At 41.7% G+C, this 26,097-nt stretch overlaps 1 protein-coding gene across 1 annotated transcript in view; it reads left to right on the top strand.

Moving 5' to 3' along the window:
* Window positions 1-26,097, top strand: part of LOC136839101 (tetratricopeptide repeat protein 17) — a 234,977-nt gene that overhangs the window by 53,304 nt on the left and 155,576 nt on the right. The window contains exons 4-5 of the mRNA XM_067104750.1: window positions 6,433-6,544; window positions 16,798-17,021. Coding sequence (XP_066960851.1) covers window positions 6,433-6,544; window positions 16,798-17,021 — 336 coding nt within the window. The remainder of the gene's footprint in view (window positions 1-6,432; window positions 6,545-16,797; window positions 17,022-26,097) is intronic.

Raw genomic sequence — 26,097 nt, 5'->3', positions numbered from 1 at the left:
GCACACAGTGGGATCTAGAGGATCCGAAGTGCCTGTGGGATCGGATAAACTCGTAATACACGCACGGTCATCAGTGTGCATTAGCTCCCCTGCTGAGCTGGCGCCAACCTCATCCAGGCATCCAGCGCCACACTCCACTCCTCATTTGGTTCAGGATCCTTCTCTGGAACCTATTCAGCGATGCTTAGACAGCATACTAGATGTGTTACATAAACCAACAGTGCCTATTGAGCATGCAGATCTGGCTCTTTCACCCATTTCGTCAGAAGAAGAGGACATCGAACAGGATCAGCCTTCTTCAGCCTACGCTTCTCTTTGAAGTACTTCTGTTTTGCTTCCCAAATTTCTTTTCACCAGTGACTCCGGCTTGCCGTAGTTCAGCTTTTTAGATGAGACAGCCTAGCAGAAGCTTCTAGGGCTTCAAGATGCAATGTATTTTCGTTGTTTCAGTACAGAAAGCTCTGTCAGGCACTGGAAAGTTACGACAGACAAGAGGATCTGGGCAAGCAGGTATTTGCTCTCCTTCCCACAATATCTATGAGGAGGTATTTGTCGTATGTTACTGGGGAAGCTCCTTCTTTGAGAGTTTCTGCCTCCTCCCAAGGGGATTTCTCCAGTTTAATTGACTCATCCCAGAGATCTGTATTCTCCTCATCCAAGATTTTATTCATGACATCAGAACTTGACCATTTGACGAAGGATATCTTCAAGGTCTTTGAGATCTTAAGCGTTTTAGATTGGACTGTTGGCGCCTTAGTGAAGAAGGTAGAGGAGTGTGCCACTCTCCAGGATAAGTTCGCTACAGACTGGCTGGGAGTTCTCTCATGCACAAATAAGGCAATCAGGGATGGATCCCAGAAGCTGGTGGCCTTATTTGTGGTGGGAGTCCTTAAGAAGCGAGAACAGTGGCTTTCATTTACTTCAAAAGAGGTCATTCCTTCCCAGAGATCCTCCCTTCTCTTTGCTCCTTTGGATCAAGTTTCTTTTTCCATGCCACAGTAGAGCATATCGCAACTGAGTTGCAAAAGATGTCTACTTAAGACTTACTGGCTCAGTCCGCCAAACGTCTGAAGGAGTCAGGACATTCTTCATCATCTTCTTTTGCTCCCAGAATGGTTTCACCTCTACAGCAGGCATTTTGAGGTGGTAGAGGCAAATTCCACCTCCGTTCTCGAGCATATTCTAAGGCAGTTCGACCAATCAGGAAGTCAGCAGTCAAACCTTCCTCTCGCAAGTGAGGATACTATTCTCCGTGTACCAGTGGGGGCCAGACTTCTACATTTTTGGAGCAAGTGGGAGGACAGAAATGTGGGAACCTTGGGTTTTAGAAGTGATCAGAGAAGGATATTCCATTCCTGTTCAGGGGAAAACTCCCTTAGTGTCCCCTTCTCCCCATCAACTTGGCAGCCTACTCTTTAGGGCTGGTAGAGGTATTTGGCCTGCCATGAAGTCTTGTCTCTGCTCACCAAGAGGGCCATGAGATGTCAAAGATGTAGCACACCGTTTTACAACCACCTGTTCGTCATCCCAGAGTCATCGGGAGGGTTGAGACCTGTCCTGGACATCAGTGCCTGAATTTCTGTGTTCAACTGCAGAATTCAAAATGAGATCACCATTGGTCCTGTCCTCCATCCATCAGGGGTTGGATGGCGACTAAGAATATGCAGGATGCTATTTCCCATGTTCCAGTCCATCTGGAAGCCAGGAAGTATCTAGGTTTGTGTTCCAGGACAAAGTCTTCATTTCTCGCTGTGCTTTGGCCTCTCTACAGCCCTTCAAGTTTTCACCCATGTCCCTGCGGTCCCATTAGCAACTGGCTTTCGTCTCAGGGGGATCACCATTTGTCTCTATCCAGGTGACTGGCTCCTACTCTACTCGGAATCAAGTTGTACTGAGGACCTCAAGAAGACTTCTTCTATTAGCCCAAGAGTTGGGCCTGTTGTTTCTGTCCAGCCAGACAAATCCCAATTAGTCCCAAGTCAGTCAGTTCTAAATTGGGAATGAAGATCAAGTCTCTGACTTTTCAGGCTTTTCCTTCTGACAAGAGAATCCAATCCTGCATTCAGACAGTTCAGAACTTCCTCTCTCTCCCGTCATGCTCGGCCAATGAGTGGATGAGTTTGCTGGGAATACTCATCCACAGAAAAATTTGTTCCATTAAGGAGACTACACATGAGGGTGTTACAGTTTTTTCTAAAGGCCAATTGGCATAGGATCCCAATCACTCCAGAGGTCAAGGAGGACCTTTGGTGGTGGCTCGTGACAGGAAGATTTGCAGAAGGGAAATCTCTACGCCCTCTGAGACCCAACTTCACATTATATTCAGACACATCAGATCTGGGTTGGGGGCTCTGTTAGAAGACAAGGAAGTTTCAGGGACATGGTCATAATCTGAGAGAGGACTTTATATCAGCGTGAAGGAGCTGAAGGCAATACGCTTAGCCCTTCAGCACTTTGCAACAGCGACTTTCAACTCCATAGTCATAGTCCACTTGGACAATACGACAGCTCTGGCTTACATAAAGAATCAGGGAGGGACCCACTCCTTTTCACTGTATCAGGCAGCCAGAGATCTTCTTCAATGGCCACAAGAAAACCAAACAAAGATTGTCACCCGCTTCATACAGGGCAAGCTGAATGTCATAGCAGACGAATTAAGTTGTTGCAAACAGGTCCTACCCACAGAATGGTCACTGAATCTGCAGGCGTGCACAGACTTGTGGAAACGTTGGGAAGCCATTGGTAGATCTATTTGCAACATCAAGGAATCACTGACTTTCCTTGTATTGTTCACCAGCCCTGGACCCTCTCTTGTGGGCAATGGATGCGATGCTCCAGGACTGGTCGAACCTGGATGTATACACCTTCCCACCATTCAGCATGGTGAGAGAGGCAATCAACAAATTTCTCCTGCACGACAACATGTTGATGACTTTGGTAGCTCCTTTTTGGCCACAGAAGGAGTGGTTTCCGGATCTCCTCAATCTCCTGGTAGATTTCCCAAGACTACTTCCACAGCGACGAAATCTACTCAATCAACCGCACTTTCACCGGTTCCATCAAGGACTATTCACTCTCGCTCTGACAGGCTTCACACTGTCAGGAAGCTTGTCAGAGCAAAAGGCTTTTGGAGACTAGCTGGAAGCAAGGCAGACGCCAGTCTCCCTCTAACGATCTACCAGAATATGGGCAATCTTACGAACTTTGCAGAAGTCACAATGTGTTGCAGTAAACCCCGTACTCACGTTCTTCAAGATTAAGGGATCGTATTCCGGATTTCTCTGTGGAACGTATCTGCATTATTCAAGGGGAAAATTCGCCATCATGGTATTTTTCACTGAGAAATATTCACTAATTACTGTATTTTTCTTATACTTTTCAAGACTAAATGCACTTTTCAGATAGAACTAATAAAATACAGTATAAAGCATTTTTAGAGGGTTTTTCTTGTGTTTAAACTATCAAAAATGGGGCAGTTCTAAGTGTTTAGAGGGTTTTAAATATTCAAGGAATTTAGCTATTCGGTAAGGGTGTTGTGGCATGCATCCCCGCGAATACGGGCGTTACTGTATCTACTTTACCTCTGTAGTACAAATAGCAGATTTTTTTGCTATTTTTAGGTCCTCTCAAAGGCTACACCTGTCCACAGAGCAATGCTCAACTCTGTATTCAGACATAGATGTCTGGATCTGTCAACTGATAAAGACATCAGTGACCTAATCAAATCACTGGACACTTCAAAACAGGAGAGGTCAGATTCTGTGTCCTGGAATTTAGATGTTGTTTTAAAATGGCTTTGAGGTCATCCCTTTGAGCTGCTTCAGTCCACATCCCTCAGGGATCTTACTAGGATGATCCTATTTTTAGTTGCTCTGGCTACTACTAAGAGGACTAGTGAGCTGCAGGTGTTGAGCAAGAAGGTAGGATTTGCACAAGGAGATGCGGTCTGCTGCTTTACTACGGGATTCTTAGCAAAGAATGAAACGCCAACTAGTCCCTGGCCCCGTTCATTCACAATCAAAAGTTTAACAGACATTCTCGGTCCTGCGGACCAAGAGAGATCTCTTTGTCCAGTGAGAGCTTTAAAGTATTACATGGAGAGGGCTAAGAATCAGAGGCATGTGACCTAACCCTCGACCCATCCTTTATCCAAGAACGCATTGGCGTTCTTCTTGAGAGATATAATTTCCAAGTCTCACATTAAGACTCAAGAGGAAGACTTGCCAATTTGCAAAGTTAAAACCCATGAAATTAGGGCAGTAGCGATTTCGCTTGCCTTCAAGCGGAATTTATCCCTCTTTGCCATTCTGCAATCCACCTTCTGGAGAGGCAAGTCGGTGTTTGCGAATCTATATCTACGTGATATTGAAACTGTATATGAGAACTGCAGTACCCTTGGCCCATTATCCGTGGCTGGCATGATGTTGGGGGAGGAAGGATAGGGGGTATTCCTTACATTCCTCTATCCACTTGCCTTGAATTTAGGTTGTCGAGCTTCGGGAAGTTGGGGGCTACTGAGTACTTGGAGTACCCATCATGCGTTGTGTCTTATTATGAATGGGTTTTTTATATGGTGTATGTGTAACTTGTTTTTTATGGTCTTGGTATAGTACTGCACCCAGGGGCAGGGTTTTGTTTTTATTGTATGCTTTGGCAGCCATCGGAGTACTCAATAATTTAAGAACCTAATCTAATTTTATTTAATCCTCAAGAATGGAACCATCCAATGCTTGAAAGATCAATCTTCAAAATCTACTTGTCCAACAAAGATCATTTGAGAACCAAACATATTCTTCTTTAAGTAGTATTCCAGACACAACTTCACTGTAACCCGGGTCACTGTGATTCCTCTCTCAATGTTTTCCACTTCCATTGGAACAAATCTACAGCAATCAGGTTATAGTGTCCTGCATTATCACTTTACTGCAAACTTGAATAAGTCAGCCTCTGGTTCACACAACTAATTTGTAAATAATACTAGCAAAGCATGGCAAGCATTCAGGAAGGAAATAAAGGCCTTGTTTCTTCACTGTCTCTCAACCAGGTTCTCTCAGTCCAAGCACTATGGGCACTTAGGGTGAAGGGGAGTCTACTCTACCCCTACCACTCTCAAACAAACTGCAAGTAAAAAAACATGAAAACTTTTACATCAGACATTCATAACAAAAACACAAAATAAACATAATAAAAAACATCACAACAACAAAAACGGAACAATCCATTCACACAAACCCAAATTTAACCTACCGCAACACCACTATGGTCGAGATGAGCCATGTCAGAGGAGGTAATTTCCTGCTGTAGCTCTCTCACTAGGTGGGTTACAGCAAACATTTTATCAGTGTTAACCACTTACTATTTCAAAATTCCTCTCCATCTCTTAGTGTTTTTTAAGCAGTATGTGCCCATGCACCCCACCTCCTGTCAATGTGGAATTCAGCTATGTAGTTACTTGGTAAGTTACTTGTATAAAAATGACATTTTTATGATGAAATAAAGTTTTATACATACCCCAAGTAACTATATATATATATATATATATAAGACTTTATTTTATACCCCAAGTAACTACATAATCAGAGCCCTCCCTCCTCCCCTCGCATGGACATAGGCCATAAATGAATTGGGCTCTTTAGTAGTGTTGTACCCATCCTTCCCTGAAAGTGGGCAGAGCCAGTTACCTACACCAGAATATTGGAACGCTACTGCGAATGTTCAAATTCAAGCTGCTGGTAAATGAAATAACAGCCATGTACTGTACTTACTTGATAAGTATATATAAAACTTTATTTTATTATAAAAATATAATTTTATTTTCTAATGTTATCAAAGTGAGTGAATTGTCATCAAAGTTGTTAAGTAATATGCATCTGAGGTGAGTGCTCAAAGAGGTTGTTGAGAAGCATGATGAATTTAGTTAGTTTTAGAATTTTGTAGATACATTTTACTATTTGACATATGAGCCTTCACAGTCTCATTACTTATAAATTTAAAAGATGCTAGATATTTTAGAAAGAATTTTATCTGTATTTTCCTATAAAAATGAAAAGATACAAAAACTGATTTTCCTCTGTATCCCTGATAATTGTGCCATGGGCAGATAGGTAGAAAAGCAACCATAACGTTAGCTGTTTTAGAGAATAACTACATGATGCATGGAGCCAAACTAGAGAATTTTCAACAAACTGGGGAGATACTCTATTAGGGCATCTCTTCAGGTTAGGATGTGGACAGTATTGTTTGTATGGTGGTAATATTACATAACTTTTGAATATACTGTAGTATCATTGTGTGAAAATTTGTGCAACTAATCTAAAAATTTATTGTGCTCTAAGTAGCTAATCTAAATAAGTATATCAGTGGAAGCAAGAAGATTAATAGTATATTATTTTTGAGATATTTAGAATCAACAGAATTTACTTTTTTTTGTAGGTTAGAGGACCACCTTGGCCTACCACCTAGTCCTACAGATACACATCTAGAGCCAGACTGTGTGAAAGCACTGGATTTGCCGTTTTCTATGTTTTCATATGAGCACCTTCAGGTAAGGTTTAGTTTTCATTTGTATTCATACTTTTAGGTTGGAACACACAGGGGTCTTGTGATCTTCACCTTTGCAGACAGTGTTATGTACTTATTACAGTAGTTATTTAGCAAAGCATGCATATATAGTTATACAGTAGTTAGTTAACCCTTAAACGCCGAGCCTCTATTTACAAAAACGTCTCCCGTATGCATGAAGTTCAGTTAGCACCGAAGAGGAAAAAGTTTTTTTTCAAAAAATCACAGCACGCTTAGTTTTTAAGATTAAGAGTTCATTTTTGGCTCCTTTTTTCTCATTGCCTGAAGTTTAGTATGCAACCATCAGAAATGAAAAAATATCATTATCATATATAAATATTGGAATATATGACAGCTAAAAAAAAACATATAAAATTGTATACAAATCGCGCTGTAAACAAACGGTTAAAGCTAATGAGTTACTTTTTTTAGTTGTATTGTACATTAAATTGCGATGATTTTGGTATATAACAGATTGCAAACGATCAAAGCAACACAGAGAAAATATTATCACAAAATGGTGCATGAATTAATTAGCGGACGTAAAAAAATTTTTTTCAAAATTCACCATAAATCGAAATATTGTGCCAGAGACTTCCGTTTGTTGAAAAAATGAAGGTAATTGATTGAATATTACTGGACTGTAAGTTTTAGCTTACAATTGGGTAGTTTTTTGACCATTTCGGTCGAGTTAAAGTTGACCGAAAGTTTAATTTTTCTATTTATCGTGATTTATATGAAAATATTTAAAAACTGATAAAAGCTACAACCATGAGTTATTTTTTTGTTGTATTGTAAATGAAATTGCGCACATTTTCATACATAAAACTTTATAACGACAATATAAACGGTGCAAATATTACGACAACGTGATTTAAAGAATTTCTGAGAAGTTTGGCCGAAGTTAATGCGACAGACGTAAGGAAAATTTTTTTCAAAATTCACCATAAATTGAAATATTGTGCTAGAGACTTCCAATTTATTGCAAAATGAAGATAAATGATTGAATATTACTAGAATGTAAGAGTTTTAGCTTTTATAATTGCATTTTTTTTACCATTTCGGGTCGAGTTAAAGTTGACCGAAGGCTGAAATTTTGGCAGTTATCGTGATTTATGTGAAAATATTTTAAAACTGATAAAGCTACAACTATGAGTTATTTTCTGTTGTATTCTACATGAAATTGTGCACATTTTCATATATAAAAGTTTATGTAACAACTAATGTAAAACGATGCAAACATTACGACAACGTGACAAAAAGAATTTCTGAGATGTTGCCGAGTTATCGCGCGCAGACGTAAGAAAAAGTTTTTTTTCAGAAATCCACCATAAATCGAAATATTGTGCTAGAGCCTTCCAATTTGTTGCAAAATGAAGGTACATGATTGAATATTACTAGAATGTAAGAGTTTTAGCTATAATTGCTTTTTTACCATTTCGGTCGAGTTAAAATTGACCAAGATTGAAATTTTGGCAGTTATTGTGATTTATATGAAAATATTTCAAAACTGATAGCTACAACCATGAGTTATTTTCTGTTGTATTCTACATGAAATTGCGACATTTCCATATATAAAACCTTTATGTAACGACTAATATAAAACGGTGCAAACATTACGACAACGTGATTTAAAGAATTTCTGATGCGGACGTAAGGAAAAAATTTTTCAAAATTCACCATAAATCGAAATATTGTGCTAGAGACTTCAATTTGTTGCAAAAATGAAGGTAAATGATTGAATATTACTAGAATGTAAGAGTTTTAGCTTACAATTGCATTTTTTACCATTTCGTCGTGAAGTCAAAGTTGACCGGTTGAAATTTTGGCAGTTATCATGGTTTATATGAAAATATTTCCAAACTGATAAAAGCTACAACCATGGGTTGTATTTGCTGTATTTACATGAAATTGCACACATTTTCATATATAAAACTTATGTAACGGCTAATATAAAACAGTGCAAAAATTACGACAAAATGACAAAAATTCTGAAATTTTTCGGCCGAGTTACGCTGCTGGGTGTAAGGAAATTTTTTTCAAAATTCACCATAAATTGAAATATTGTGCTAGAGAATTCCAATTTGTTGTAAAATGAAGGTACATGATTGTATGTATTAGAATGTAAAAGTTTTAGCTTACAATTGCGTTTTTCAACCATTTTGGTCGAGTCAAAGTTGACCAAGGTTGAAATTTTTGTAGTCGAAGCGACGGGTACGCCCACTTGGCACCCAGTGACAATTTTAGTCGACGATGATACGTCCAGTAGGCGTTTAAAGGGTTAATTAGCAATGCATGCATGCATAGTTAGTTATGTGTGCCAAACATGCATATATACTAATGAAAACTTTTTAGTCAGGGTTTATTTCTATTTCCATAACTTTTAACTCCCCAAAGACATCTTCAGAAGGAATTTTTGTCAGTTGTTATTTCTCTGTCAGAAAAGGAAAAAAATCAAAACAGAAAAAATCAGAATGGGGTTGTAATCATCTTGTAGCACGAGAAATTCATGCTCATATAAATTACATATACAGTATTTTTAATATTGTGGCCTCGGACAGTGGGGTCCATGAAGATCATGCGAATGTGGATGGCACTGAAGATAAGACGTGTGGATTTTCAGGCCATGCATCTGTGGCCTAAGCTACTGTTCTGGGCTACAGGAAGCAGTACGGGAGCAGCTTGTGATTCACCTAAGTCACAAACAGGTCAACTGTGTGGGAACCCCACAGGCCCCATAATGCCTTTCAGACACTGAGAATTCTTCCAGGAGGGCCTAGAGGTTCCTGTTCAGAGAGTTGGCAATGTTGTTTCAGGACCCTGGGACAAACTTTGGAATGAGACCGATATTGTGACATTGCCCAAGCTAGGTGTCACAGATCCTTTTGAGTGAATGTCCTTTTGGTTTGTGAAGTAGGTAAAGGTGGTCTAATTGATGGTCATCACTGTTTTTCACCATTTTAATGGTGTCACAAATATTAGGACATCATAGGAAACAGCTTGTACAACATTCTTCCACTGTTCACAGGCCCTAGGCCAGTAGGTGTGAAGTGATGGTCTCCAACCTTTTGCTGTCTTGGATTGTCATTATCTCTCTGCCAGTAGATATCCGCCATCACCTTCTCTGTCACCCAAGACACTGTCCGTCACATATTCTGCCTTCCAGAATCCTGCAGGCTGGAGTGTTGTAGTTGCGTATTCTTTATAATTTTCTTGAACATCTGGTCTGGTAAGTTGAACAAATGAAGGGAGCCCATAACTTTATTGAATCCTCCCTATACTTCCCTAGCCTTCATCTTCAGTATGACATTCAAAAAGATTGTTGAACCTCCTTGAAAGAAGATTCAACTTTTTAGGCTCATAGATCCTCTTTGGGTTTATCATCAAATTATAGGCAGTCCACGGTTATCGGCAGGCCCAGTTATCAGTGGTCCGGTTTCATGGCGCTAAAAATCGCTGGTTTCCGCTTATCGGGTGCTGATAATTGGGTATTGGTGCCAATACATCTCTGGTTATCGGCACCTATACCCGGTTATTAGCACCGAAAATCACCAATTTTCGCTTATCATCATGCCATTGGAACGGAACCCCTGCTGATAACCGGGAACTGCCTGTACACCACAATTACCATCTGCCTTGTGGCAGTAGTTGATGCAGAATGTTCCCCCTTGGGTTGAAGCAGTGGGTGGGGACATACTTTCCTGTGGAAGGAAGCCCTATAGTATATATTCTCCTGCCTGTGCTTATCTGTTGCATCTATTCCCCAGACATCAAAGCAGAAAAAGAGATCATTCTGTGCCCTAGACCCAGAGAGGTTTGGAGTCACTGGACAAGCTGGAAGCAGTTATGACCAGAGGATGATGTCCTGAGTTCTAGACTTGGTCTGCCAGTAGGGAACTCAGGGTAGTCCTTGTTTACTAGCTCTGTGAACAATATCTGTAAGGAGTCACTTCCTGCATGTCTTCTCCTTATCTTGTAGTGTCTTTCCATGTTGCCTCTGTTATATAGAATTGATTCCTGCCTGCCTGTCAGTGGTGGATGAAACCATAGCCAGTCCCCAAACTCTCAGAGGATGGGGATATACCCTTCCTGGCTTTACTTGATAGTCTTTTTTGAGGGCTGTGGGCGTCCACCTAAACTATGTCAAGAGGATAAAGGCCCAGAAAGTGGGTTTCTGGTGAAGGTTGATCCACAGAGTTGTCATGGAGGTTGCATTCCTGAGGGAAGGTCCCCTGTAAGTGGGGATAATTCCTGAGCTTCCCTTCTGCTTTAGTTGCCAGGGCAGTGTTGCCCTGGGGAGGAAAATGGCCTGTTTGCATAATAGATGTTGGTCACCTGGGTGGTTTTGTCTGGTGTAGGCTAGAAAAGATTTGGGCTTGAACCATCTATGTGATCTGTTGCTGAATCTATTCCATCACTGCTGCATCTATTGGCTTGGGCAGATGAAGCCGCACCCAGAAGGCAGCAGTGTTGTAATGTGAGCTGTGGTGGCAGCAGAGAGGGTGTCAGCAGCTGCGCAAGACCTGGGAGAAAGCCTTGGAGAAAGAAGCAAGGTTGGCACCTCAAAGGCTGAGGCTGAATCACCCGTGCAGAGGAATGATGGTCACACTCTGAGGTGAGTGTCAGGAGCCAGAAGGCTAGGTAAACATGAGTGGCTTAATTCACAATGAGACAGACTGTTGCTTCAACACTTGTATTTTGTGCCTTCTTAGCCAGTGCCTTTGGCATGGCACATGTAGTTGCAGTCACATTATATACCATTTCACATATCACAGGCAGAATGGGATGGCTGGCAGTGACCTCCACACCAATAGGACTTTGGGGCACAGCATTTGTGTGTCATCTTGCATGTCAATTTTAACCTCTGAAAACTAATATTATGAACAAAATTCACAACCAACATTTACACAGTTTCTCAACATACTGTACAGTTGAAATGGAGCAAAATTTAACCTCTGCCAAATTCACTGTGTAGAGCCTAAGCAAAGGTAAAATTAATGTGAAAGTTAACTCATTTGATGGGATATAAGACACAGGCATGTAAGATACATCCCCATGTCTGCAGGGCTTAGTTAGGAAAAAAGGTTTTAAAGTGTAGGTTTACAATCGTTTTTCTCATACAATTCATTCATTACTCTTGCCTTTGCCATTGCTACCTTGTCTTTACTTCCTTCTATGCATTTTTCCAAGCCAATAAATTCTCAGAATCATTTTGATTAAAGGCTATCTTCACCTCCTTCCTCTTGATCTTTTCTTGCATATCATGATTTCACCACCAGCTCTACTTTTCACTGGGTGGACCTCTACCAATAACTCTTCTGCTGTTCTAAGAATCATAGCGCTATTTTCCACTCACTGGCTGTTTACATCCTCAGCTAATCTGGTGGATTTTATGACATCAAATGTCAGAGAGGAAGTCCCTTAGAGTGCTTGATTCGCTGATGACAGTGTTGAGAGAAAGGACTAGAGAAGTAGTTGAGCTGAAGTTAAAAAGGTAGAAACAGGCACTTGAAGATTGAGGGCTGAGGATAAGTAGGATAAAGATTGAGTATCAGTGGATGGGAGGAGAAGGAAGATAGGGAACAGTGAAATTGGGTCAGGATGACATCAAGAGAGTCAAAACTTTAAAATATCTAGGATCAAATGTGACTGACAATGGAGATATGGATTCTGAAGTCAACCACAGAATACAAGGTGCTTGGATAAACTGGAGAAGGTTGTCAGGGTATTGTACGACAGGAGGATTAGTAGGAAGGTTAAAGGAAAGTTTTACAAAAGGGCTGTCAGACCAGTGATGGTGTACGGAGCTGCGATGTGGATGATGAAGGAGGCTTAAGAAAGGAAAATGCATTTGGCAGAGATGAGGATGTTGAGATGGATGTGCGGAATCACAAGAAGAGATAGGATCAGAAATGAGTTTGTTCGAGGAACATTTAAGGTAGGGGAAGTATTGAAGAGGGCCCAGGAAAGAAGACTACAGTAGTATGGTCATGTTATGCCAAGAGAAGATCATGTGTGTAAAAGAGTTATGAAAATGTAGGTAGAGGGAAGAAGAAGAGGAGGAAGGCCAAAGTTCAGATGGAAGGATAAAATAGCAAGTGACATGCAGGAGAAAGGTTTAAGAAGTCAGGATGCATTTGACAGAGGAAGGTGGAGAAGGATGATAGGGACAGAACCCCATATAGAAACGGGTAAAGCTGAAGACAAAGAAAGGGAGAGTCAGTCATTAGGGTGTGTTTGGCATACCGCTGGCTGAATTAAGTCACTGAGTTAGGGTGTGATGTGGCAAGACGCGTCTAGTAGGCCACATAAATGCGTGTGAGAACTGTTTGCCCTGGTTAGGCTATATTACTGACACTATCCATTTGCAGAAGTCACATAGCACAATTGTATTTAAAATAACATTACTGTAAATTTTAATAAAAACTTGTTTTACTTACACTATCCAGTTATATTGCATGTAATATAATTTTATCATTCATATGGTATGAATCTGGCAAGAATGCACCATTTGCTCTCTGGTAATGTTTACAGTTTTAAAATCATCAGCTAACTGAGCTTTATTGATATCATTTATCCTTAGTTGCTAAATGAAACCTAATTTGGAGATACTTTTGTTTTGTAAATTAAAAAAAACTGTGCTAAAAAATGCAGCTTACTATTATTGTTAAATGCATTAAATATTAAATGATGGAAAGGTCTGATTTTGCCAGTTTCTGACATGGCTTTCCCCTATTTCAAAACATTTTGCATCCAGCACTTTATTCATTTCTTCATCTGCAGCTACATTCTGTAGCTCAGTTTTTTAAGACATTCTCAGTTGTGTAAAGGATGAATGAAAAATTTTTATTTATGGAAGTTGCCATTTAGAATTAGAAAGTTTTTGAAAAGTCAACAACCTTACCGCGACTCTTAATAATGTGACATTATGTTAACTGACATCAGCAAACAACTGTTTCTTGATTCGGTTATGTCAGCACTTCTTGTTTGTGCTAGTGTTTTGCCAGAAATAGTAAGTGGTTGTCAATTATAAGAGATGGTAATGAATTATCAGATAAGCCATAAGTTTTGGTGAGCCTGGTTGAATGTATCATGATTCTCATATGTGTGCATATATACAGTACATGGAATATTCGAAGCCAAGGATCTGTTGCTTCATCTGGCTCAGTCTCTGTCCATTATGGTGTTCAGTCGACTTCCTGAACTCCTTCTCAGTCCATTCTTTATCTGGTGATGAGGGTAAACTTTCGCAAATATGTAGGCTTTCCTGTTGGAAGACGAATAGGCATTTCTTTCTTTTAGAAGAATTTTAATCCTTAAAGAAGCTTCCTGCGCTGTAATGGCTTTCTTTGTTAGGAACCATGGCCTCGCTGAGAATTAGTCAGAATATTCTGACAAAATTACAGTGCAGTCTCAGCATGACAGATTGCAAACGTTCATTAAACTTATATGTAAATCCTGGACCATCATTGTCGCAAGGTGCTGTAGGAGGGATGCTTAAACTACAAGTTAACAAGTTTATTCTGAAACATACATCCAGGTTTTGTTTTCTCCCTCCATCTTGTAACACAAAACGAAGAGTTATGACTGTTATCATTATACTGACTTACAGCACACCATAGAATGGTCGACACTACACCCGGTAAACCATACAGACACATCAGGGTGTTGGAAAGACCATTGAAGAGTCGTAGTCGAGATTCTTGAGAGCTTGAATTTTGGCTACATGGATGAGTTTCTACAATGCAAAAACCTGGTCAGAAACTAAGTCTTGTCAGAAAGACTGCTTCTTTGAGCAAAAATGAACAACATAGTACTGGTTCACTAGTTAATAAAAAAGTCCTTCTGCAGAATGGTGATTGAGGGTTGAGGAAGGACAGTCCTGCCTTCAGAGTGGTCATTACTTCTGTGAGTCCAACACTCACTGTGGAATTGGAGGAATGCTCAGTTGTGGACTTATTAGCATGCGGATGAACAGGAACAACTGGTCTGCTAGTTCTCCTTTGAGGATCCCCAGGGTTGAGTGGTGGACGTGTTTCTTCAAGTTTGACCTGATTCAGGTTCATATGCCTTCCCCCTTTATCTGCTCTAAGGAGAATGTTGAACAAATTTGTAGTACAAGAATTGTTCAGTGACTCCCTTAGAGCCCTAGTAGCCTCAGAGCAAATGATTTTCGAATTAACTGCTTGGAGATGCTTAGCCATCTCCTCCCAATAAGGGGATTTTCAAAGGTATCACGGATTCTATCCTTAAGTGGTGAACAACCATGGCCTTGTATCAGAAGAAGTGGTTTGTGTATTGTTCCATGTGCCATTCTAGGGGGATTTTCAGCACCTATACCCCTAGTCATCAAAGTTTATCTACATTCTTAGATATAGTAAGAGTTTTTTGCTGTCTGCTTTTGAGGCTATAGTTCCATGCTTTCCTCGGTGTTGCATCACGTGCAATTGGATCTGGCTATAACCATTACCTTTAGGTGCTGAGATCAGTTGAGACTGAAGCCCCTACAACTCAGTATCAGTCTTACTCTGGAATTTAGATGCACTTTTAAAATGTCACCTGCAGATCCTTTTGAGCCCCTGGAATCAGTTCCATTTAAGTATTTACTATGAAACTCTCTTTTTGTTAGCACTATCTACTGTACAGTGAAAAGAGTAAGTTTATTGCAAGCACTCTCCTTAAGGCTGTTGTAAAGGGAATGTATTTTATCTTTTTGCCTTAGAGCTGAGAATGATGTTAAGGCTAAGTTTTTCCATGAACTGTAAGAATTCCAAGTTTAAGCTCTTGGGTGGGGAAGAAGAGGAAACGCTTCTCTGTCCTTTAGGACAATTGAAATGTATTTAGATAGGTCAAGTCTGGAAGAGGCAAAGTTGACCTTTTGTTTTGTGGTTTTAGAAAACCTAGAATGTCTTTGTCCAAGGTTAAGCTGGAAGAGGCAGAATTAACCTTTTGTTTGGTTTCATAAAACCTAGTTTCTTTGTCAAAGGTTAAGCCAGGAAGAGGCAAAGTTAACCTTTTGTTTTGTGGTTTTCGAAAACCTAGAACATCTTTGTCAAAGGTTAAGTCTGGAGGAAGCAAAGTTAATTTGTTTTGTGGTTTTAAAAATCTAGAACATCATTGGCAAAGGTTAAGCCTGGAAGAGGCAAAGTTAACCTTTTGTTTTGTGGTTTTATTAGGCTACTGCCTGAGAACTAGCTCTATACCTACCTGTATTGAAGGTAAACATTCATAATGTAAATGGTTTTGATTTCATTTAATTTTATGACAAAATTGTTGCTTGAGGATGTGATTAATGGAATGCAGAAGTGTAATTTGGTATTTGCTGCTCACTACCTTAAGATGCAGAATCATGTCTGAAAACAGTAAAGCCCTTAGTCTGCTACTAGTAGCAGGTATAGCCTTTCCCTGATTGGAAGAAAGAGTAATCTTTTAGGCTCTTTGTTTTAAATCCCAGGATTGGTATTTTGAGGAGCATGAAGGTACATATATTGTATAGGAGCATACCTGCATCATAAAGGTATTTCATTTGAGTTGATTGTCATTTTTTAGGGCTTTTGGACCCCGGCACAGGGTCCCCTCACACCACTTCTGCTTCATTCTGGCTTGTCATTTTTTAGGGCTTTTGGACCCAGGCACAGGGGTCCCCTCACACCACTTCTGTTTCATTCTGGCTGAATTGATGTGCTTTTCTCTGCAAAGTAAGTAAGTATACCTTAGTTTTACCAGACCACTGAGCTGATTAACAGCTCTCCTAGGGCTGGCCTGCTCTTCACTGCTCGCATACAAAACCCTTGCTTCCTGAATGGAATCCAACTAATGGTGGCAGTAAGATCCAGAAAGTATTCCATATCAGGTAGGAATATTTTGGGTTTCATGCAAGAAACCTTTAGCTCGATTTGCTGAGTGGATTTTGTCTAGCTGCAGTACCCACCATCCTATTCTCAATGTGGGAATCAGCTATCTTTAACAGTAGGTGAATATCCAGATGATAAATGTTATTATGAAAGTTTTATATTAATAATAGAATATTATAGTTTATTTAATAAAATGTAAATTATATTAATGCCAAATTCTTTGTGCCAGCCTTGAGAGATAAGCATTTTTACTAAGTTGTCTGATTAAAGTACCATATAATGATAATCCTGATTGATTTCCATGATATGGTTGAGCATAATTTCTCAACTGTTGTATTTATACTGTACTGACAGTCATTTCATTTTTTTTTGTGGTGTTTAGGGTGTCCGCCATAGAGACAATTTGACAGCAACTTCAGAAGATGATTTGTCTACTGTTGGAGGAGAAACAGAAATATCTGTTTGGGGTCATCGTGTGGCTGTTTCATTGACATCTAATTCCTCAAATTGGGTTCTTTATACGCTGGCAACTCAGTATTGGCGTGCTAAAGCTGATCCATTTCAAGCATTAGAATGTGTCAGAAGAGCTTTGCATCTGGCTCCAAGGTAGGATGTGTCAGGTTTAAATCATGTAATAATATTTAAAATTAGTTAATGTGTCTTCATAAATGAAGATCCTTTTGTTTTTCTTTTTTAAGTCGTACACTCCCATAACAGCTGTAATCATGCCCTGAAATCTGAAAATGATTTCCATTGGCAGTATTGCAGTGTCTACAGGTAGCTATAGAAGTATACTACTAGGGTAATTCCCCAACCCATGCAAATGTTAGTAAGTTATTTGTAAGCTAGTTTTAGTGATGAATTAGTGTTTTCTGTTCTCATAGTTATGTAATTCTTCGAATTGGATTCTTTATACACTGACAACTCTGTATTGGCGCGCTGAAGCTCATCCATTTCAAGCATCAGAATGTGTCAGAAGAGCTTTGCATCTGGCTCCGAGGTAAGATGTGTTAGGTTTAAATCATATAACAATAAGGCCGTCCCCAGGTTACAATGGGCTCAGCTTATGACGTTCTGAGTTTACGGTGCTCTTCAAAAATATTCATTAAAAATTATTTCCCGGGTTACATTCCATGTTCCAGGTTTATGACGCTGATCCGACAGAAAAAACATGGCTCCAAAATGGCAGATTGGTTAAAATTTGGAGGTTTTTTAATGAAAAACTCAATAAAAATGCAGGTTACGTTGTTTTCAAGACACCCAAAGGATTAAAAGTAAGGTTTTATATAAGTAACTTACCAAGTAATTACATAGCTATTGGTTCCCTAACCTACGGCAGCTTATAAATTCAAAATTCATGTGGTGGCGCTACTGTTGTTAGTTTGTAGGTGACAAGGTCCTGCCTACCATCCGGGACTCAAGGAAACAACCCAGCGGAGAGCTCAATTTGTTTTCTGCCAGCTTCTGGCCAACATGGGAAGTTTTCACGCAGCTGCGTCTTTGCTTTTCGCTTTTCTTTGCGCGAATTTGGTGAAGTATTCAGAATTTGTTGCTTTGTGGCTTGCTATCATTGTTGAATTGTTGTTCGAGTTAACTTTAGGTATTACTTTAGGTAATGATGTCGGATTCCAGTTCATCTAGTATTTGCTTTTGTTCTGGGGTTGTAGAACTAGGCTAACTAAGCTTTCGTACGATTCTCATACAAAATGCACTAAATGTAGGGGCCAAGAATGTAGTAAGGATAATACTTGCATAAGTGTCAGGATTGGGAGGATAAGAAATGGAAAACCTTGAAATTTCATCTAGAGAAATTAGAAAGAGATAAGAAGAGAAAGCAGCCATTAGGGCTGAAAATAGGGCCAATGCAGATTCCATTCCTTTGGATAATGTAGGGGATGCTAGAACTACCACTCCTCAAATTCCTCCTCCTCCTATCCTAAGTCCTCCTACTTTACCATCTACTCCTGTTCCAGGTTTCCATGATTCCGCTCTTAGTGCTATTGCCAGCCTCGAATCAAGGTTCGATCAGAAATTTAGTGTATTATCTAGTACTATTATGGAAATGGGATCAGCTATTAAATCTCTAATGGAAAAAATGTAAGTATTGACAGTGCAGTGAGAAGTGAGAGTGCTGTGAATTTTGAGGAGGTGGCTGTCAGTCCCACCAGTGCTCCTAAATGAAGGTCACTTTCCCGCCGCACCTGGGAGAAGACATACCGGAGATTCCAAGGGAGGCTGATCTTGGCAACACCTCTCCCCTGGCTGTCAAGAGGTACAGGGAGACTACCTCACAACCTTCCTGCAGTTTTCAAGTCCAGCCTGATTCTCCTGCTCATCGTTGTCGTTTGTTCAGAGGCAGTCCTGAGTGCTATAAGAGTTCTAAGCGCCCGACTTCTTCTGAGTGCCAAGCGCCCACTGACTCGCGCCAGACTTCTGCTGATGAGCCCCCGGTGCCCACCGTCTTGTGCCAGAATACCACTGCTGAGCACCCGACGCCCGCCGTCTCGCGCCAGACTTCCACTCTAGAGCACCTGGCGCCAACTCCTGAGCTTTCGACTCCAACAACCGAACTCCCAGTTTCTGCTTCTGGAGCCCATGCACCTTCTTCTGCTATTCTGTCTTCCTCATTGGTGCAGGAAGATTCTTTAGCCCCACTCAAGCGTCAGTTGACCGAGCTTATGGGTTTTTTGAAGAAATCCTCTTCTGCTCCAGAGTCCAAGGATAAATCGTTGTCTCCTGTCTCTTCAGAGGAGGAAGAGTTTGTTCAGGATACGGTTCCCTCTTCTGCTTACTCGTCTCTTCTGCGTTTCCTCCTGGATAATTTCCCTGAGTTCATTGTGCCTGCTTTGCCTACTCCTCCAGCTTCTACCTTCCTCATGAAAAAGCATTCATCAGAAGGTACCAGGTTACCTAAGCTAGTTCTTTCCTCCTCCTCGAAGAAGGCTCTCAAAGAAGTTCATGTCTGGCTGGCCACTAAGAGAGAATAGGGCAAAGCGACATTCGCTTTTCCGCCCAGCAAATTGTTGAAGATGAGGTACTCTACTCTGCCACCGGGGAAGCTCCTTCCTTAGGAGTTTCTGCCTCCTCCCAAGGGGACTTCTCTGGACTGGTGGATTCAACTCATAGAACAGCCTTTTTGTCAGCCAAGATAATGTTTTCCTGAGCTGAACTGGATCACCTTATCAAGAATATTTTTAAGGTGTTTGAGATATTTAGTTTCTTCAATTGGGCCATTGGGGTGCTAGTGAGGAAGATTGAAGACTGTCCTGACCTAGCTGAAGATTTTGCCTCCGATTGGCTAGGAGTTCTTTCATACTCAGACAGTGCAATTAGAGATGGCCCTCTAGAACTAGCCTCCCTATTTTCTATGGGCGTCCTTAAGAAGAGGGAGCTCTGGTGTTCGTCCACCCCAAAAGGAGTCTTGCTGACTCAGAATTCAGCTCTACTTTTCGCTCCTTTAGGCAGGCCTCACCTCTTTCCTCAAAACACAGTGAAGGAGATTCTTTCCGACTTGCAGAGTAAGTCTACCACTGACTTGTTGGCACAGTCCACTAGACGTCCAAAGGAGCCTGTGCCTTCCACATGAAGATCATTCTCCCCTCTACAGTCTCAGCCCTTTCGTGGAGGGAAAGCTAAGACCCAGCCTCGACCTAGATCAAACTTCCGACCTCCTACGAAGTCCATTAAGTGGTCTTCCTTCAAATCCAACCCCAAGAATTGAGAAGTTAGTCCTCCACGCCCAGGTAGGAGCCAGACTTATATTTTATTGGAAAGAATGGGAGAGCTGAGGAGCAGATCCCTGGGTGATCAAGATTCTCAAGGAGGGCTACTCCATTCCTTTCGTAAAGACTCCTCCTTTAGTTACGTCTCCAATCGCCTTGACAGCGTACTCAAAAGGTTCCACAAAGTTTTTGGCCCTCTCTCAAGAAGTCGAATCCCTTCTTTTCAAATGAGCAGTGGAAGAAGTGCTTGATGCCCACTCAGAGGCTTTCTATAATCGCCTTTTTGTGGTTCCGAAGGCCTCGGGGGGGGGGGAGGGGGGGCTGGAGGCCCGTTCTGGATGTCAGCACCTTGAATGTGTTTATACTGAAGATGAAGTTTCAAATGGAGACCGTTTGCTCAGTCATGTCCTCAGTACAACAGGGGGGACTGGATGGTCACTCTGGATATGCAGGATGCATATTTTCACATCCCTGTTCATCCAGACTCATGAACATTTCTACGCTTCATTTTTGAGGACAGGATACTACAGTTCCGGTCCCTATGCTTTGGCTTATCAATGGCCCCTCAAGTTTTCACATGAATCCTTGCTCCTCTGGGGAATTAGCTTCACCTTCTGGGAATCAACATCATCTTATATCTAGACGATTGGCTTCACTTGTCGGAGGAGGAAAAGTGCGCGGAGGACTTGAGAAGAACTCTTCGCCTGACACAGGAGTTAGGCATTCTCATAAACAAAAAGAAATCCCCTCTGACACTGACTCAGGAGATTCCCTATTTAGGGATGATACTGAACTCTCGGACTTTTTGGGCTTTTCTGTCGCCCAAAAGAGTTAAGAACTGCCTTCAGACTGTCAGTCAGTTCCTTGCTCTTCCTTCTGGCTCAGCAGTGCAGTGGTTGAGTGTTCTGGGGACCCTCGGTTCAGCGGAGCAGTTTGTTAAATTAGGTAGCCTGCACATGAGACCCCTTCAGTTTTTCCTCATAGCAAACTGGTACAGAAAGACCCAACCAGACTCTTTCATCTTCCCGATTACGTCGGAAATCAAAGAGGATCTCTGGTGGTGGTTGTGCGAAGGACTTCCGGAAGGGAAGTCTCTTCTCCCCGTGTGCCCAGACCTTTTATTTTATTCAGATGCCTCTGACATAGGCTGGGCCACCTTTCTGGACGGCCGGGAAGTCTCCGGAACATGGGCTACGGTACAACAGAATTCTCACATCAACGTAGAGGAACTGAGAGCAATTCACCTGGGCTTTCATTCCTTCTCAGATCTGGTCTGCGGCAAGAAGATTGTAGCACACGTGGACAACACCATGGCACTTGCTTACATTCACAAACGGGAGCCACTCATTCTTTCTCTCTGTATAAGATGGCAAGGGATCTCCTTCTGTTAGTGGAGGAGAACCAAGTCACTCTTGTCACCTGGTTCATTCAAGGGAGAATGAACGTGATTGTGGACGAATTAAGCCACCTCAAAGAGGTCCTTCCAACCGAATGGACCGTAGACCTGATAGTCTGTGACAACCTGTGGAAACTATGGGGCAAACCCACAGTGGATCTTTTCGCAATGTCTAGAAACCACCGTCTTCTCCTCCTCTGCTCTCCAGTCCTGATTCCTCAAGCATGGAGCATGGATGCCATGCTTTTGAACTGGACAAACTTAGATGTGTATGCCTTCGCTCCCTTCGGAATGATCAAGGAAGTAATCAACAAGTTGTCGACGCATCAGAAAAGTTAAGTATACCTTAGTTTAACCAGACCACTGAGCTGATTAACAGCTCTCCTGGGGCTGGCCTGAATGATTAGAATTATTTCATGTGGCTAAGAACCAATTGGTTACCAAGTAACGGGACCTACAGCTTTTTGTGGAATCCAAACCACATTATAACAAGAAACAAATTTCTGTTACCAGAAATAAGAACACCTCCATGACCCTAGTAGCCCCATTTTGGCTGAACAAGGAATGGTTTCCAGACTTGATTTGACTCCTGGTAGATTACCCAAGACTCCTTCCACAAAAACGGTCTCTGCTCAGACAACCCCACTTTCTCAGATTTCACCAAGGGTTATCCGCTCTGGCCCTGACAGACTTCAGACTGTCAAGCGCCTCATCAGACCAAAAGGTTTTCGAGACAGGCTGCAGAGGCAGTTGTGAGATGCAGACGAGCTTCTTCAACAGAGCTCTACCAATCAAGTGGGTAGTCTTCAGAAGGTGGTGCAGCCACCATAACGTCTCTTCTTCTGAGACATCTACAAGTCAAATAGCCAACTTTTTGATATTCCTAAAGTCCGTCAGGAAGCTATTGACCTCTACCATCAAAAAGTATAGGTCGATGCTCAGCTCAGTCTATAAGCACAGAGGAATGAATCTGTCTTCTAATCAGGATATCAGCAACTTGATCAAATCCTTCGATATGTCCAAGAAAGAAAGTTCTTTCAGCGTCTCTTGGAACTTAGACGTTGTACTGAAGTGGCTTTCAGGTCCTCAGTTAGAACCTCTTCATTCTGTTTCCCTCAGGAATCTCACAAAAAAGACTCTTATTAGTGGCTCTGCTACTGCCAAGCGTGATAGCGAAGGTTACAGGCAATGAACAAGAGAATAGGTTTGCACAAGAGGGGCAGTCTGCTCTCTTTCTCTTGGTTTCCTCACAAAGAATGAGGACCCTTCTAAACCCTGGCCTAGATCAAGAACCTTATGGATATCTTAGGACCTGAGGAAGAAGAAAGACTCCTCTGTCCAGTGAGATGTCTCAGGTACTATCTTCAAAGGACGGAAAAAATTAGAGGACCTTCGAGCAACCTCGGGTGCTCTGTAAGGAAACCAGTTTGCCTGCTCTCCAAAAATGCCATATCCTTTTTTTGAGAGAGTTCGCATTAGAAGCCCACTCTCAGATCCAGGAAGAAGCCTTTCCATTACTTAAGGTTAAAGCTCACGAAATTAGGGGAGTTGCAACTTCCCTCACTTTTAAACACAACTTGTCTCTTTCCATGATCCTACAGTTGACGTTCTGGAGATGCAAGTCTACATTCGCCTCATACTACCTCAAGGACATAGAAACTGTGTTTGAAAATTGTAACACTTTAGGACACATATCCATGGCTGGCATGGTGCTGGGACAGAAAGCATAGGGAAACTCTGTTCCTTTGCTATCCACTTGCCTTGACTTAAAGTTTTGAGTCGATGGGAAGCCTGGGGGTACATTGTACCTGGAGTACCCACCAGTTTCGTTTTTTTATTGGTAATGGTTGGGTTATGGTTTTATTCTGTGGTGTAGGTGATAGTGTTGTCATTTTGTATTCTGGTCTTCGCCCAGGTCAAGGGCATCTTTTAAAACTTTGTCAGCATACGGTGTACTTCCTCTGCTGCAAAGTTCCCACTAATGTAGGGGCGACCCTTGGCTACACTGCCAAGTCCACTACAAGTTGATAGAAGTGCCGACCAGAGGCAGTACTACCTGCAGCAGCTCTCTCAACAGGTAAGGAAACAACAAACATGGATTCAGTGTTAGCAACCTTTCTGTTTCAAATTCATTACTTAATGCTTTGGAGTAGAATATGTCCATGCTCTTTCCCACCTCCTAACAATGTGGAATCAGCTATGTAATTACTTGGTAAGTTACACAAAAATGACATTTTTATGATAAATTAAAGTTTTATATATACTTACCAAGTAATTACATGATCGGAGCCCGCCGTCCTCCCCTTGCATGGACATTAGAGCTTAAAACGAATTGAGCTCACCGCTGGGTTATTTCCTTGAGTCCCGGATGGTGGGCGGGACCTTGTCACCTACACACTAACGATAGTAGCACCACCGCACGAATTTTGAACTTATAAGCTGCAGTAGGTAAGGGAACCAATAGCTATGTAATTACCTGGTAAGTATATATAAAACTTTATTTTATCATAAAAATGTAATTTTTCTTATGATTTTTGACTACTGTATATTTCGGATGATGCTGGTCTGATGTTGATCTGAACGGAAGAAATATGGATCCAAAACAGCAGGATGGTAAAAATTTTGGTGTTTTTTAATGAGAAATCAATAAAAATTCATGATATGTTGTTTTCAAGACACCCGTAGGATTAAAAGTAAGATTTTCTTATGATTTTCGGTGATATTTCGCACAGTACTGGTCTGACGCCGATGCGAACTGAAGAAATGTGGATCTGAAATGGCAGAATGGTGAAAATTTAAAGTTATTTTTATGAAAAACTCAGTAAAATTGAAGGATACATTGTTTTCAAGACACCCAAAGGATTAAAAGTAAGGTTTTAAATATCTAACTTCCCTGGTAGTTACATATATATAGCTTTATCCCGCCGATTAAATGTACAAGACGTGAGAATTCAAATTTGCGGCAATCGCCAATAGATGGCCAGGTGGCCCATACCTGAGCGCCCTCTACTAGGTACCTAAGAACCATTCCCAATTGTCCTCAGAAATTCCCTGCCGTCGTTCTAGTCAACACGTTGAAATTCGCTCTTTTTAGTTTACTTTGTCTACTTTGGTGAAGTGCCCATTGTTTGGTTTTGTTTTGGCTTTCGCTGATATTAATTTTCCTGGATTTCTCTTTCTCTCTGTCAATTAGTTTGTAGGTTTCCGATTTGGAACTTGCTTTTGAATTCTCAAGATGGCTGACTCTGTTGTTAGAATGTGTGTGAGGGATGCAAGACCCGGCTTCCTAAAACTGCTCCTTGAGTCCCCACACTGTATGTAAGAAATGCAGAGGGTCATGTGTACATTTGATAATAGATGTAAAGAGTCGAACGTTTGTCTGAGAGAGAGTGGAGAGAATATGATCGCTATGTTTGTGATTGGAGAAGGACAAATTAGGAGAGCTAGATCTTCGAGTGTTCTGTCAGCTAGGTCTTCCTGATAGTCAAGTCTTTCTAACTTGTCAGTTCTAATATTCCTGATCCTAGCCTAAAGTAGTAGTACCGTTCCTGACGGAGGCGGAGGTAAGTAACCCATCCTTGAAGGATATTTTGAATGCTATTTCTGCCTTGGGAGTTTCAGTACAATCTTCCGCCGGATAGAGGAGTGATGTGGGGGCAGTGCATAGTTTACAACAAAAAGTTCAGTGACAGTGTTAGTGCAGTGGAGAGGTGCGTCCGTTCGTTGTCTGTCACGCTCCTAGGCCTAGGCCTCTTCCATGCTCCCCAGCCCCTGAGAGAAGGAAGCCGTGGGCCAAGGGGAGGTGAGAGACGTTGAACAACGATCGGACGTCCCCTCGGCGATCCTGTTGACGCATCCCAGGGCGCTTCCCCTCGCCGCAGGAAAGGCGAGATGAGGACGTGTTCTTCATCTTCGGATGATGCTAGACCCAAACGTGGATGGCGTCGATCTCAGATTTCTAGACCTATCAAGAGGCGCAGGTCCCCGTCCACGCTCCAACAACCCTCTTGCAGCAAATGGAGCTCTCTGAGAAATTCCTATCGGAAGAAGACGACGTTTCCGCGCCTAAACAGAGGCGTAAGACGCAGAACTCATCGGAGGAAGAAGAGCGTGTACATCACTTCAGTTCACTTCTCCCCCCACCCCCAGATTGGGGGCGTGTATAAGCAAGTGTCACCACCTCATCCTCAGGATCCCAGCCAAGTTTCCGAGGTTGTAAGTTCGTCCAGTGCCATCTCCAGTTGTTCCTCAGCAGCAAGCGGCACCACAAGTCAGTTTTTTGTCAAGTGCAGCAGTCCTTGCATCTCTTTCGATTCTTACAAGTCGCGGGACCGAGAAGAAAACCCACGGAAAGGAACCTAAGGGCGCCAACAGACCCAAGAAGAGGTAAGACAAGGTTAGAACAACAAGACGCTAACAACAAGGAAGAAGACGCGGATTCGCTGCAGGTTACAGCTCTCATAAACGCTTCCTCGCAGCAAGCCGCAAGCGTGATGGGAGGTGACAAGGTTCGTGACGCTCCCTCGCAGCAAGCTGGGCGCATGCGTGACGCATGCAAACATGT

Source organism: Macrobrachium rosenbergii, chromosome 1, assembly GCF_040412425.1.
Source record: "Macrobrachium rosenbergii isolate ZJJX-2024 chromosome 1, ASM4041242v1, whole genome shotgun sequence".
Lineage (NCBI taxonomy): Eukaryota > Metazoa > Arthropoda > Malacostraca > Decapoda > Palaemonidae > Macrobrachium > Macrobrachium rosenbergii.
The sequence above is the reverse complement of the archived record's forward strand: the minus strand, read 5'-3'. Positions and strand labels throughout refer to the sequence as shown.